General features: G+C 49.5%; 1 protein-coding gene across 8 annotated transcripts in view; it reads right to left on the reverse strand.

Moving 5' to 3' along the window:
- The window catches only part of SAMD11 (sterile alpha motif domain containing 11), a 273793-nt gene that overhangs the window by 80589 nt on the left and 177144 nt on the right, over positions 1-16060 (reverse strand). For all 8 annotated transcript variants that reach the window (XM_063145111.1, XM_063145108.1, XM_063145107.1 and 5 more), the window contains one exon: positions 3882-4006. In XM_063145111.1, the coding sequence (XP_063001181.1) occupies positions 3882-4006 (125 nt within the window). The remainder of the gene's footprint in view (positions 1-3881; positions 4007-16060) is intronic.

Here is a 16060-nt window from a genome sequence, read left to right on the forward strand (position 1 = left end):
ATATCTCAATCATTAAGAGGCAAACCGGCGGCAGCTCCGAGAGCAATCGATGGGGCAATTAGATTTTATCAACGCCTGCTCCCCGGCTGCCTCTCTTGCATGCGCCGGCTAGGCAAAAGGCCAAGCTGTACCTGCCATGTCGGTTGGGTGGGGGGGCGTCCACCCCTCCTTGAGAATACAAGGTGCAGCACTAGATGTACTTATTTTCTTTTCTTGCCATTTTTGCAGCTTGGTGCGCGTTTACGTATTTGGAATTCAGGCGTTTTCTGGGGAGAGGGGGAGGTTTAACGATGCAAAAAGGCAATTTGGAACCAAAAGCGATTGGGGCTGTCGGCAACCCGAACTCCAACGCGCAAAACAGGTACGGAGGAGGGTGGATCGCAAAAAGCGACGCTGTCAAGGGCACTGTCCGAAGCCGCGGATGCGAAATCTTGAGCTTTACCACACAGCAGGGCGTAAGGGCTGTCTCCCTGGATCGGAGTAAGGGCTAGCCCGAGTTCAGACTTGCTTTTTCCCAACAGCCTGATGAGGTTAGGAAGCTTTCCCCAGCCTTTCCCCAGGGTCGAGTCTTCAGAGGTAGACTGCCTCAGAACACGGGTGCTCGATTTTAGTTATCGTGGCTGAAAGCGGTTGATTGTTACTCCCATCCCTGCTGAAAGGAGGGGAAGGGAGAGGGGAGGCGTTAAGCCTTCCAAATAAACATCCATCAACACATTTTGTGTTGCATAATCTTTTAGAAGAGCTTTTCGCAGACACCTTTCTTGAAAATGAAAAAGCCCCAGGCGTGAAGTAGCAAGCAGGCGGCGTTTAAGCCAGGGGCTGTCTAGATGCGTTCAAAGGCCCCGCATCGGCTGCGAATCTGCACTGCGTCAGCTATACGATGCAGCCGCACATTCGCAGCCACTGGGGGGCTTTTCCGCAAAGCTGCGCAGTAAAAAAAAAGTCAGGGACTTACCCGGAGCTTTCTGGTGCGAACGAGACCATTCCGGCACTTCTGCCAACTGACTTCGCTCCGTGGCCGGTCTGGGGGGGCGGTTCTGGCTGAAGGCAACCGGCGATTGGTTGCCGGAAGCCAAGCAGAGAGCAGGAGGGCAGGGCTCCAGTACTTGGATGACCGCTAGAAGCCCTGCACTCCCTCTTTGGCGTAGGGATTACCCGACAACACCCCGGGTAAACGAAACGACGGGGTTTAGGGGAAACGCGGTGCCGTGAAGACAGTCCCACATCCAGGTTATCTCAAACTGCAAACACTGTGTTCAGATGATCAGCGGTATAAATAGTTCCCCCTGTCCCCGCACATGCTGGCAGTGCGATTTCCCGAATTACCCGTACCATGTCACAAGTCTCCGTGTCGCCCAAACCTGGCGAGCAGCACAGCAGGGCTGGCTTCTTATGCACCTTTAAAACCCGTGGCTTGCAGTAGGGGGTTGTGGAGTGGTTAGAAGTCCCCCCACTCCGCTGTGTCGCACACCAGGCTTGCACAACACAGCAACACGCAGCGTGGGGAATTCGAGAAATACTCGCTGTGCAACCGGCAGGGGAAGCCACCCATAGTGCGTAGTTTCCCTCGCTGATTGTCCGAGCACGGCCGTAGAATATGTCTGCTTTTTAGAAGCGCTGTCGGCACATTTTTCATATAAAGGCTGCCCCCTCATTGAAGTCAAAGAGATTTCAGGCTACAATGCTAAACACGCTTATTAGAGCTGGAGTGGGCAACCTGGCACCCTCTAGATGTTTTGGGACTACAACCCCCATAAGCCCCAACCAAACATAGCCAATGGTCAAGACTTGTGGGAATTGTAGTCCAAAATGTTTGGAGTGTGCCAGCAGTAGGGTGTGAGCTCCCCAAATACAAGACATTTATTTCCAAGCAAACATGCACAGAATTGCAGTGACGCCAAAATGGACACCTCTCCAGCATTTTTTCCCCGCGAAGGAATTGCCATTTCGTAAGTTTATCGGTACAAATGAATGTCTGCCAGATATTAATACGATATCTGGAGAGCTTGGCCGTTTGCAATTCGTGTTTTGCAGATGATTCTCCTGAGCAAGTATGTACGGTTATACATTTATTTCTTTGAAACACAAAGATGTCTTAAGAGTAAAATGGAGCTAATCAATCGTTACGGTGAAACTGGGGGTTCAGCTTGAAAACTTGGTGGGGGTTGTGGGGGGGGGGGCAAGAGGAGCCCTGCCTGGGACACTGACCAGACTACTGACACCCTAAGAACAGAATTGGTGCCCATCACTACATCTTGTGGCAGTGAGTTCCATAATTTAACTCTGTGCTGTGTGACGAAGTCCTTCCTTTTGTTTGCTCTGGATCTCAGCCTCTGAAATCCCTGCTCAGCTGTGAACCACGCTAAGTGGCCTTCAGCCAGCCCCTCTCAAGCCAACCTACCTCGCAAGGTTGTGGTGAAGACAAAGACAAAGTGTGTGAGACCCTGAGACCTTGAGGAAGGGCTGGATCCCTGCCAGCTCCGGGTTTCTGAGGGCACTTTAGCAAGGCACACTCAATGGGTCCCCTCCTTCAGTGAGTCCACCTTAATCACAGAATCATAGAATAGCAGAGTTGGAAGGGGCCTACAAGGCCATGGAGTCCAACCCCCTGCTCAATGCAGGAATCCACCCTAAAGCATCCCTGACAGATGCTTGTCCGGCTGCCTCTTGAAGGCCTCGAGTGTGGGAGAGCCCACCACCTCCCTAGGGAACTGATTCCATTGTCGTACCGCTCTAACTGTCAGGACATTTTTCCTGATGTCCAGCCGGAATCTGGCTTCCTGTAACTTGAGCCCGTGATTCCGTGTCCTGCACTCTGGGAGGATCGAGAAGAGATCCTGGCCCTCCTCTGTGGGACACCCTTCCTACCGCCATTGCTCTACGTCCCTTTCCCTAACATGGCTGCCACTTGCTTGCATGACAGGCAGAGAGCCGGGGAGCAAGCCGGCCTCCTACTGTTCCTGCTCTGTACCACCATCGTTTCGGCCAAAGCAACAGGCTGGTGAACAAGCACGTTGCCATGGTGAAGAGCAGTTCCAGCGGGCTCTTGGCTGTGGGCCCTTGCTCGGCGAGGGCCCTCGGCAAATGCCCGACCCTGGCGACCCTGGACAAGATACCCAGGTCCTAAATAAAGCAAGCGAAGAGCATCACTTTGGGACTCTCTCCCCGCCCGCTACATATCCACCGGTCTGCCACTCCAGATCCTTCTCATTTGTCCCGAGGCGTCTCCCCTGCCCGCCCGCCCGGCTTCAAACCCTGAAGAACACGTCGCTCGACTGCACATGAAAATAAGGAGAGCTGACAACACGAGGGCCGTGGAGGGCCTCACTTGTTGATTGATGGGCAATCGCCCTTTCCACGCCCGACCCATCTCCCTCCTGCCGACACTGTCAATGGGAGGAAGGAACAGCGGGAGGTATGACCTGCGTTTCAATCTCTCTCTCTCTCCTTCTCTCGCTCGTTCGCTCCCCCTCTCCCTCATTCGGCAGCAAGACAAGCTGGAGCCTGCTCAACTCCTCAAAGGTCAGACCGCAGCGCAAAGTCGAGCAAGGGGGCCGGCAGGGACGGAGGCGCCCTGCGACAAGCCTCTGATGAATGCAATTACAAACTCAACCGAGGTCTCTTTCTGCTCCGCTGCCTGCTAAACCCCCTGCTCTCCCCGTCCCCCCCCCCGAGGCCGTTTCGCTTCTCCGGCGCGGCGCGTTTTCAAACACGAGGTCGAAAAACAAGCAGAGGGCCTCGGACGGTCGCGCAGCGGTTCAACAAAACCGTGTTCTGCGGCAGCCACGCACGGAGGGGGGGAGAAACGCGACAAGGCAAGAGGCGCGGATGAGATCACCCCCTCCAACCCCACCCCGGCCGCCCCATCCGCCAGGGCTCACCTGCTGCCCCCAAGCCGACGTCCAAGGTGCTTCTCTTGAACTCGCAGCGGTTTTGCGTCTCTGGCATAACGAGCTGGCGGCTCTGGTGCAGGTTGGAGATGAAGGAGGTGAGGTCGTTGTCCCGGCTGTGAGAGAGGGGGGAGAAAAAAAGAAAGGGTTTACTCACAAACGGCCAAACTCCGTAGCTTCTCCTGGGGCTGTTTTGCTCGAAGTGCCCCACAAATGAACTCTAATATATCAAAAAGGATTGCAACCCGGGAGTTTCCTTTTCCCCTTAATACGGACCTTTCTTGAGTTGTCGAGTGAGTTTTTCCTTTTCGTTTTGCCTGTATTTTTAACTTTTTTTTTGGGGGGGGGAACCATCAACAGTAAAAGAAGAAAGGATTATCTTTATCTGTCTATCTATTCATCCACTGCAGGGTGGTGGGAGTTGAGTGACAGAGGGGGAGGGAGACCGACAGCACTGCTAGAACCTGTCTCCACTCAAGCTGGCCCTGCTCCGATTGCTTTGTAGCCTGCAAGGGTCTTCCAAAGGAACCGCGCTTTCAATCGTAATACGGCGCGGCCCTTTCCAAAATGCCCTCGTACACTTGGCGCACCTGGCCGACGAGCTCACCTGTCCGTGAGCGCCTCCTCGGCTGAGCCGCGTGGACGCTCGCCCATCTCAAATGCAACAAAACTAGAAATTCTAGGGAATCATATGACTCGATCAATAGCTGGCAGGGTGAATGCAAATAGGAGGAGGAAGGAAAAGAGAGAGAGAGAGAGAGAGAAAATAGAGCGGCCTTCCCAGATGTGCTCACACTCCAGATGTGTTTGGACTACAATGCCCATGATCCCCAACCAACATGGCTGTTGGGAGTTGTAGTCTGACACATCTGGAAGGCACCAGATTGGTGAAGGCTGGAATAAAGCAACATATTGATGGATTGAAAGAGTAACAGATTAGAAGTCTGGCCATAAAGGAAAAAGAAGAAACGTTTTGGACACCAACTCTATTGATATAATATGTGTCAGACAAAAAATAAATATTTTTAGAGGGTTTAAAGTAGCTGGAAGCAGGAATGCCTGTTTGCAATTTGGCCCCTGCGGCAAACTAGTTTTGCAGGTTTCAGGCTCCTCCCCAACTTCACTAAAAGCTGTTTGATCATAGCCAACAGTGGGGGAAAGGGAGAAATATTACACACATAATGGGACGCAAAACTCCCAAGCCACCTCTGATCCTGTTCTGAACGGTGTATCCCTGGCCGTAATATTCTGAACGCAGAAGCACACCATACATTCAGACAGTCCTACAGCCTGGAACTACATAGGGCCTGTTCAAGACAACACGCCAAGCCATGGTTAGGCCGCTCACCCTTTTGCAGCAAATGGTTAGTGCGCGTGTTTAAACCGTGGTTATGTAGCCACCAGGGTTAGGAACGGTCCAGACGGCACACTAATCCATAATGGAGCTGTGGTTAGCGAAACTGTGGTTCTCCGGGGTTAGCAGTCACCACAAGCCACAACGCTTTAAGCCACGGTTCGAGCCGCTAACCCTGCTGCAGATGGTCAGATTGTGGGTAGTGAGTGAGCCGGGTTTAGCAAAACGCATCGCACAGGAAACCTAAACTCCTGCTGCTTAACCGAAAGCCTTAACCGGCAGGGTTTAAGACATCTTCTGAACAGGCCCAGCGTTTGGCTCACCGTGACTTCGTGTGCCATCTGAACAGGGTCATTCAAGTTTAAGCCCTTGCTTTGAACACAAAAAGTCCGAGGTTCAAGCCCTGGCAGCTACAGGTAGGGCTGGGGGGGGGGGGGGGAAATCCTGCCTGAAACCCTGCTGTTGCCAGTCAGGGTCAACAGTACTGGGCTAGATGGACCCAGGGTCTGACTCAATATAAGACCGTTTCCGATGTTTATAAATCTTATTTTCACAAGGAAGACAGGAAGGAGAGTGAGTCAGATAGAGGGCTAACGCACCTGGGCAACAGCTGCCTGAAATCACAACTACTGCCACACCGGCGTTTAGCGGGCCACGTGCGCTGGAAGGACTATCTGGCAAGTCCCCAAGGCGCACCGTCCCTTTTTCAACACTCCCAGGCTCAAGTCACATCCTGTGCTTCTCAAAACTTCTTTGCCAGCCTGTCCTCCCAATGGAGTTAGCCAAAACGGCCTGAGTGCACACACAGCACTCCGGGTACCGTTTGGCTTATTAAAAACGTCATTTCTTTTGCTCCCCCCACCGCCCCCCCCTCACTTTCCATCAAAACGGTTTCCATAAGCAAACAGAACGATGAGCAGAGCAAACGCAGAGGGGCACACGAAAACGTTCTTCTATATATGTTTACCGCGTACATCTGAAGTTCGGCCGGTGTTGACAATATCGGCTGTGTTTGCTGGATGTCAGAAACACCAGCGAATGCATCTAAAACAGGATTGTCAGCATTGGCTGGTTCAGGTCCAACAAAGTACAGAAATTATTATTTCCCCCCGTCTCTCTAGCTCCTTTAAATACATTTTTCCAGGAGGTCCTCTTCTCCAAAAAGCCTTTCCGTACACACAGGTAAGATATCCACCCCCACGTATCCTGACGCGATATTAGAGGTCATGAAATGCTTGCATAAATCCAGATTCTATAACTGCAAGAATTGTCCGCTGTTTCTCTTTCGGAAGACCAAAAGAAGAGTCTGACCCAAGGTCTGTCTTCTGCTTGCCTCTCCCGTTTCCCCCGGGATGTCGCCAGCATTTTGGAGCAACTCCGGTGTTTCAGGGTGACAATACCCAGAAACACTACAGTGCCCAATCTGGTCAAGCTGCAATTATTATTATACCGAGATTAAAAGATCTCACAGTCCAACACAGGGGTAGGCAGAAGGTACATCCTGATCTACCGGGAGATCTCTGGGCGATTTGCAGTAGATAGGTGAAGATTTCTAACTCCCAGCTATTTCATTACAGTAACACCCTCCCAGAGTGCAGGACACGGAATAATGGACGTTAAAGGAAGCCAGATTCCAGCTGGACATCAGGAAAAACTTCCTGACTGTTAGAGCAGTGCGACAATGGAACCAGTTATCTAGGGAGGTTGTGGGCTCTCCCACACTAGTCATTCAAGGGGCAGCTGGACAAGCATCTCCCAGGGATGCTTTAGGGTGGATTCCTGCATTGAGCAGGGGGTTGGACTCGATGGCCTTGTAGGCCCCTTCCAACTCTGCTATTCTATGATTCTATGAACAACAAAATGCCTCCTTCTCTCGCCCTATCACTGAAATGAAGAAAACTAGCAAAAATGAGGACAGGCCTTGTTTGTGGAAACACGGTGAGCTCTATTTCGTTCCGGAGCTCAAAAAACAAGTTCCTGGTCTTGGAATTATTTAATTCCAAGTGGGGGTTCTAGCAGCAAACAAAGTAGACCCCACAAGCATGATCTAACAGACACGATGCAAAAGGAACGGAGAGTGAAGAGGAAAGCAGGCAAATTCGGGCACCAAATTGTGAAAATACATCATTTTCAGCAGCAGTTATCTGGAAAGGTGGGCCTCCCTGCCTTTACGTACACATACACAGCCCCAGTGGTCCTTAGACGTGGGTTTTCATGAGATGAGCAAGCCTGGGGTCCCCTCTCCCCTTCTTTCTCCCCCAAGCATCTGCTTCTATGAACGTGAAGGTTCTGTTTTGGGATCGCAGCCTTCGGTAGACCTACCCTCCACGAACGCACCTTCTCCCCTCCACGTTCCGAGGACTGCACGGCGGGAAAATGTCAATCTTTCACACGCTCAAAGGGTCCAGCCCAAGAGGGCTCCATACTCACGCGACCAGCGGCCATGCTCTGTGCATCAGTGGGACACAACACATGACCTCCGTGAAGACCACCCTAATCGGCGACCGCTAGGGTGCCCGGGAGGGCACACGCTCTGCCAAAGCACCTAGCTCTTCTCTCTCTTTAAATAGCCCCCCCCCTCCGGCCCTGAATGCCAGAAGTGCTGATGAGCTGCACCACTGAGACCATCTCAAGCATGGGATGGAGGGAGAGCGTGTAGTAATCTCTAGCTTAATCAGATAGAGTTTATGACAGAAAAGTCACTATTAGGCGGAGGTGCTGCCGACGGGCGTCTGGATTTTCACAAGGGTGCTGCAGACCACACTCCCCTCCGCTTCGCCAAATGTTGACCTCGCTTCAAGCCTTCCCAAAGGCATTTTAGCCACCAACCCCCTTTACCAAGAGGCCGCGCAATTTGTTCAAGGTGGAATCAGCTGAGGCGTCACAGGTCCGGGAAACCTCTCAGGTGAGACAAGGAGCCGGGTTTTTCTGCCGCTGACAGATTGCACCGTGCTCCCCGCCCCCCCCCCCCACAAAACACCCTCCCCCTCCCTCCAGCAAAACCACTGCAAGCAATTCTGAGGCTTATCCTGGCCTAGATGCCACCTCTGAGGTGCCTTATGCAAAATATTTGCCAAGGGGTTTAGAGGATTAATTTGAGGCGATTATCAGTTCCTCTTAATCGCCAGAATCAATTATCTCCGGACATCGGGGACAGAGGACAGATAAAAGCTGCCATCAGCACAACAGGAAGAGGAGTGTGTGTGTGTGTGTATGTGAGTGTGTGTGGAGCCAAGATGGATATGCTTGTGTTGCTCTCCACCCATCTCAGGTGTAACTTCTCTCTGGTTCCTTTTTGTCTTATATGACCATAGGAATTGACTAAGCTACAGTCCAGAAATTCTGAGAAAAGCTCGTAAAGCCCTCTGTGATCAACCAATAAATGTTTCAATATCCCTAATTCAAGTTTGGCTTAGACGGTGTCAGGGAACACGTAACCTTCCAGATGCTGTTGGGACTGCAATTCCCATCAGGCCTAGGCGACATAGCCGATGGTTGGTCCCCTCTCTCACCAGACTAGGACCCAAGGGGATCACTCCAGGAAGATTCAGGCCAGATCAAAGGAAGGACTTTTACACGCAGCACATAGCCGAACTATGGAACTCACTACCACAAGATGTGGTGATGGCCACCCATTTGGATGGCTTTAAAAAGAGGTTAGACAAATTCCTGGAGAAGGCTATCAATGGCTACTAGCCCTGATGGCTGTATGCTACCTCCAGCATCAGAGGCAGTAAGCCTGTGTGCCCCAGTTGCTGGGGAACGTGGGCGGGAGGGTGTTGCTGCATTCACGGCCTGCTTGTGGGTTTCCTGTTGACAGCTGGTTGTCCACCGTATGAAGATAATGCTGGACTAGATGGACCCCTGGACCGATCCAGCAGGGTTCTTCAAATGTTCTTAATGCTGAGAGATGATCGGAGTTGCAAATCCATCATCATTTTGGGGGCCACGTTCCACATTCCCCGTCCCTGGTTCAGACAAACAGCAGGACTGCACCATTTCAGACAACAACATGTAAGGATCCTATAAATGACCACATGCTCCCCCCATGCATGGGGTGGGGGGAGAACCTCGCTGCCCCTAGAAGACTAAAATACCAGATAGAAATCTTTGCACGCAGAAAGTTCTAGGTGCACCCCTGGCAACTCCAAGGAAAGTCCACCTGAAACCCTGGAGAGAGAACACGGAGGTCAGGTGGACGAAGGATGTATGGTAACTTCATAGGTAAAGCAGGAAGTCTGAAAATAACCGAACTGGCGGAATGACACAACGACCCCTGACTTATAGCTAGCCTGGATGGGACAGCGTAGATTCATCCCTAAATAAAACACCCCTCCACTCCAGGGCTGACTCCGGGTTTCGGAGGGCCCTTGGGGCAAGGACCCCCTTAATGCTCCCCCTCCCTCAGTGAGTCGACCTTTCCCTCCCCCACACTCCTGCTCTTCCTCATCATGGCCGCCACGGTCTTGCTTAAAAGGCGGAGAGCCAGGGAACGAGGAGGCCGTGGCATCACCTGCTGCTCACCACGTCCGTTGCTCAAACCAGAGTGAGAAGCGGCTGAACAAGCAGGCTGCCATGCCGAAGAGGAGGAGCAACCCCAAGGGGCTCTTGTCTGAAGTGAGGGCCCTGGGCAGGTGCCCCACTATGCCTGCCCTGCTTCCTTCTCCTGAACCTGGGTGGGTTTTTTTTTTTAACACAGGCAGCTATTCCACACACACACCCTTTCTCAAATACGCACACACATGCAAAATCAGATTAGCTGTCTGATCCTTCTAGCAGCATATTATATTTTTAAAAACGGATTAGAAGACAGAGGGAGTGCGGGGGGGGGGGGGGCGAGAGAGATCTCCTGAGAGGTTGAGAAGGAGACAGATAATCTCCTAAACGACGGAAGGTTGCTGTAACCATTTTCAGTTTCTGCAAGTTCCCCTCCGTCCGCTTCACCTTTTGCTAATTAATGCTTTGGGAGGTTTTCAGTGTTGACTGAGCACAGAGGAGAAAAATAGTCTGGAATACAGGAGGAATGTATTTTCTCTTTCCGCCCCCCTCCCCACACACACTCTGACACACACACACACACACACACACACACACACACACACAAGTATGCCCTCCATAGTTTTATTGATAAACAATGGCCTGTCCACCAGTTAGATTGTATCAAGAACAGGTGAGAAAAGTGCAACCTACAACAAAACATTACAATCTGGAGTGTTCCCATCTCGGGTTTAAATTCGGGCTGTGCATGGTCCCCCTGTTCCGCTTTGGACCTTTCGAATCGGGCCCGACCCGCTTCGGGTCGATTCGGACCTCCCCCGACCCGCTTCGGAGGTCCGTCTCACCCCGATCCACTTCGGAATTTGGATCCGAAGCGGTGCACAGGCCTGGTTTAAACGCCTCCGAAGAACGTATCGTTTTAGACAAGCCTTCCCATGACTGGAACATATTCTGGTTTCATGTGATTTTTAAAGTTCTGCCCCAGGGTCCTAGACTCGTACAGGCTCAAATTAAACGGGTACATACGGTCGTAGATACCTATCAACCACTTAGGAGTCAAGACACTATTCAACTCTGATGGCGATATACTGAGGGACTCATCCAGCATACCACACAGGCGGTGTGATAGCCACTCTATATTCCGAGAGAACTCCCAAAACCCCCAAGCATGCAATGTTTTAAAGGCTGCTGGTTAAAATAAAACCCTTCACTCCAGCCTGAGGTTCTTGCTTCACCACTAATTTCAAGTTAACCTTGAATGACATCCTGACATTCCAAAATATTTCGCAAACTCTCTGGACACAGACACACACAGCCGGGGATCTAGACCCTGACAAAACACAAACACAGTGGTTAATGTCTCCATCGAACGCCCCGATTAATCTATTGTCTGCATTTAATGGGACTAATAGTTTGTTGGCCTTCCCTCAAAAGGCCGGCTGTCCTAATCCATCGCCCATAATGGCAATATAATGATTCACCAGCAGCAACACGATAGCTCTGTAGCTTACGGGAAATGGATCTCAAGAGGCTATATAAGCATGAGATGACCTCTTGGCAAAAAGATAACCTCAGCCAACAGCCTGGAAGGGAAGATGCAGCAAGGTGTTTTCATTGTCTTACAGAACCTCCGTGGGGTTTCGACGCGGTGCGGCTTTACAGTCGCTTCTCTCCAAAACCACACAGCATCGCAGCTGCAGGGCGGGAATTCTAAATCTAAATGGCAGGAGGGAACGTGGGGTTATTCGGCGGCCCTCCCCTTGTCAAGCCCACCTCCTGCCCAATGTCCTGCGTTTCCAGGTTTACCCTGCCCTGGGATCCACCCCTAGGAATCCCCCCGAACCTAAGCCACCACTGACAGACAGGAGAAACAACATGGCGGCATCGGAGGAAATGGAAAAGTTGCGGTAAAAGGACATCGCGGGAAAGCGCAGTTCCGAAGGTAAAATCCCGATGTGGCTGAGAGTTGGTGGCTGCATCATATCAACAACGCAGCGCCACTGTGGGGTATATAGGGCATGTGAACCGCCCAGAGAGCTCCGGCTATTGGGCGGTATAGAAATGTAATAAATAAATAAATAAATAAATACAGACAAGGCTCTGGAGTGAGTTAATACGCCCTCTCGCTCGTACACACAGATGCACTCTGGTTTCTCACAAAACATCCGCCCTATTCAGGCATTCAGAAAGAGGTGAGGAGAAGAAACGTGCCAGCGGGTTTCCGCTGCCTCTGGAGAATGAGTTTCTGAAGAGAGGAGACCCTCTGTGTCCATGGAGAAAGCTGGGAAATCATTCTTATCCAACAAAAAAGAAAACAAATCCAAAAGTATAGAAACCTTTTCCTAGTAGTTGATGTTTAAACTTACGAGCTGTATGGAAAAGCACACTGACTTTATACTTTTAACAGGCCTGCTTCAATCAATGCTCTTCTTTTGGATGGGGTATTTAACACTCTACCTCGCAAATAAAATAAACCGCTGGAAGAATGATCCCTCTACTCTGTAAAAAGCGCGTGTTTGCCGTAGGTCTTTGACTGTTGTCCAATAAAATGGTGGTACCCAGTGAGCAATAAAAGAGGTAGTCATTTATTTATTTATTTTCTGGCAGCAGCTACTTAAATTTTCCCAATATTCAAGGAACAGCTCAGGCCGGGGCTTTCTGGTGGGAAAACCAAATGGCAGCTATATTCAGATTCTCCTGGAGGCAAAGGCTATCAATGGCTACTAGCCCTGATGGTTGTGTGCTATCTCCAGTATTTGACGCAGTAAGCCTGCGTGCACCAGTTGCTGGGGAACATGGGTGGGAGGGTGCTGTTGCACCATGTCCTGCTTCTTCATCCCTGGCCGATGGCTGGTTGGCCACTGTGTGAACAGAGTGCTGGACTAGATGGACCCTTGGTCTGATCCAGCATCAGGGCTCTTCTTATGTTCTTATGCTCTCAACGCTGACACAAAACAGCTGATTTTGAAGACAGTGAAACAGCAGAGAAACGGCCGTGGTCAGTTCAGTATAACCAAAGTTTAAGGCCAGTTATAGTGACATAAAAAGGCATATCTGCATTTCAAACGTCTATCAGCCATAGACTGGCTTAATTACCATGCCTTCCCCCAAAGGAATCCTGGGAATTCTAAGTTGAATGAGGGTTCTGACCTCCGCACGGAACTACAGTTCCCAGGTTTCCCTGGAGGAGAGAGAATGACTACTAAAGCACTTTAAATCCGTAGATTAGATACTGTTGATTGTTCAAGCTGAATGTGAAGCATCTCGTAAAATGTCTTGATGCAGTGATATAACTGGTCTCTGATATGATACTTCAAAAGCAAACGCCGACCAAGTATTTTAGCTCATCTGCTTTCTTCACATGCGATGGGCTTGCTGTTATTTATTAATTTCATTATTACATTTATATCCTGCTGGGTTTTTTTCCTTTTTGCAAGGAACCCAGGCACCTGACACAAATGCTCTCCTCTCTGTTTTATCCTCACCACGCCCCTGTGTAGTAGATTAGGTTGAGCGTCGATGACTGGCCCAAAGTCATCGAGTGAGCTTCATGGCCAAGTGGGGATTTGAACCCGGATCTCCCAGGTCCCAGTCCAACACTTTGACCACTACACCACACTGTCTCTTTCTCTGTTAACTTCTCCATCATGGACACCACAGCCTAGATTCTAACAGGCCTTTTGTTTTCTTTGAAAATGTGCTTAATTGCTCGTTAACAATTGGAATCCACCAGGGGAAGAGCCTTCAGCGTGGTGGCCCCCCTCCTGTGGAACTCCCTGCCTCTGGAGGTCAGGCAGGCTCCGACCTTGTACTCCTTTCGGTGCCTCCTGAAAACATCTTTATTCCAAGAAGCCTTTCTTTAACATGCAACCTTGGATTTCTGATTTTTGCTTCTTTTTAAAAAAATTTTTAACTGTTTTATTCTGTGTGTGTGTGATGGGAATCAGCAAAATGAAGGAGGAATAGGTGTGAGCAGATTTGTCAATTTCACGGTCTTCTGCATTATTATTATTTTTTTTTTAAAAAAACCCAACTTCTTTCTCTCCCAAATAGGAATGACAGCAAATTTTGGTAAATTCTTTTCAAAAGCCAAACTGAAACCAAATTTACACCCACATGCAGTAGCGAAATTCAACAGGTACTACTATTCCCAGGATGGAGGAGACCATGATATACCAGCCTGCTAACTAGCTGTTAATCATGAGGAGAATGTCAGGGGGGGGGGGGGAAGAGGTAGAAACTAATGTACCCACAAGACTTTTTAATTTGCTTTTACCTCCTATTTTTTTAAATATATGCACAGGGATTTGTATATATCCATAGCAACGAAGTACGTATTATTATTATTATTTATTTATATAGCGCCATCAGCGTGCATATAAACAATAAAATAGCAAAACCCTGCCGCATAGGCTTACATTCTAATAAAATCATAATAAAACAATAGGAAGGGGAAGAGAATGCACCAAACAGGCACAGGGTAAAGTAAAACTAACAGTATAAAAGTCAGAGCAAAATCAAGTTTTAAAAGCTTTAGGAAAAAGAAAAGTTTTTAGCTCAGCTTTAAAAGCTGCGATTGAACTTGTATGAAACGCAGACAAGTTTCTAGCAATTCTACATAGGCTTCAACAAAAGCAGACCAAATATCCAAGTAAGTATCTATTTGAAGGTGGCATGCATATGCCACCCGTTCGAGTATTGAAAGCGTTGTAAGGAACTCAATCTATTGCATCTATTCCAACGTTGTAATATCAGTCTTTTCGCTGTCAAAGCAGCACGGGGAATCTATTTACGCTGACCATGTGTGAATTTCCATGAAACAGGTAAATAATTTAAAAGCACATGTACATCAGTGAATATTAAAGGCTGTCCCTGTACAAAATTTATCTATGTAATAACTTCCTCCCTAAAAGAAGCATTCTTTTGGCGTTTCCCCTGACAATGCCAAAACATATGTTTTAATTTATTTGTTGCATGCATATCCCGCCTTTTTTCTCCAAGGAACCCAAGCCGGCGTACATAATCCTCCTCCATTTTTATCCTCACAACAACAACCCTGTGAGGTAGGTTGGGCTGAGAAGCTGTGACTGGCCCAAAGTCACCCAGTGGGTTTCCATGGCCAAGTGGGGGAGCAGTACGAAAATGGAACCCATGACCTCGGGAGGTCATGGGATCTTCCACACTAGAGGCCTTCAAGAGACAGCTGGACAACCCTCTGTCAGGGATGCTTTAGGGCGGATTCCTGCCTTGAGCAGGGGGTTGGATTCGATGGCCTTGTAGGCCCCTTCCAACTCTACTCTTCTATGATTCTAGAACCCAGATCTCCTGACACCTAGTCCGACACTTTAGCCACTACACCACACTGGCTTTAAAAAACTTTAAACACTGGTTTTAAAGAAGCATTAGCTACATTACACCACCAGCAATTAGCTAAATTAGACAATACCTTATTGAAGAGATGGTGCGGTGTCCAATAGACATGAAACTGAAGTTTTTGCTGAATAAGACACATAGACGCAACAGGTAGACGCCCAAGCAACGTTCCACTGAGTAGGCATTTCGTGGTGGTCCCATAAGAGTTCCTCAAATTCCCAAATAGGTTCATGGGTCCCAAATCTGAAGAGCCCCCCCCCCTTTGTACCACGATTAAGTCCACTGTCGAAAACTATCAAACCACACGGCCAGGCCTAACGTCCGCACCATCACTTTGTTCAACCACTTTTCCCCAAATCAGAATGCATAATCATGTTGAACAGGCTCATACAAATAGTTTGCAGCGCCTAACCCGATCACTGACACTCGCTGACGGATTTGGGGGAGAATAACAGAAGCCCAGAAAGATAACGAGATATGAAATGCCACAGAAAAGCACTGCTTTTTAAGGGGGGGGGGTGTCTTTCCAACTCTTAACGATCCTTCCTCCGCTGCAGGGATGGTATTAAATTTCCCTGATCAATACAGTCGCCATAAACCTGTCCCGACCCTCGGCCCTTCCTTAACATATAAAATAAAATCCAATATGCAAAGCGGGGAGCGGAGGCGACGGCAGCAGCGAAGACAGAGCGAAGAACCACAAAGGCATTAAGAAAACAGACAGAGACCTCCGTCTGCCCACCCTGGCGGGCACAAAAGCAACTGGATAGAGAACATTTCACCTTCCAAAGTTCTCGGGTTTAGCACCAAACCAACCTCACAAGATGCGTGCTCCTAAAGACACATAAAGAACACAGATCACCAACATCCAAACGGGATTAAGTCTTTGTAGCAGCGAGGATGGTGGTGGAGAGAGTTTTATTCATAGCGGAGATGGGGAACATGC

This window comes from Elgaria multicarinata, chromosome 20, assembly GCF_023053635.1.
Source record: "Elgaria multicarinata webbii isolate HBS135686 ecotype San Diego chromosome 20, rElgMul1.1.pri, whole genome shotgun sequence".
NCBI classification, from domain to species: domain Eukaryota; kingdom Metazoa; phylum Chordata; class Lepidosauria; order Squamata; family Anguidae; genus Elgaria; species Elgaria multicarinata.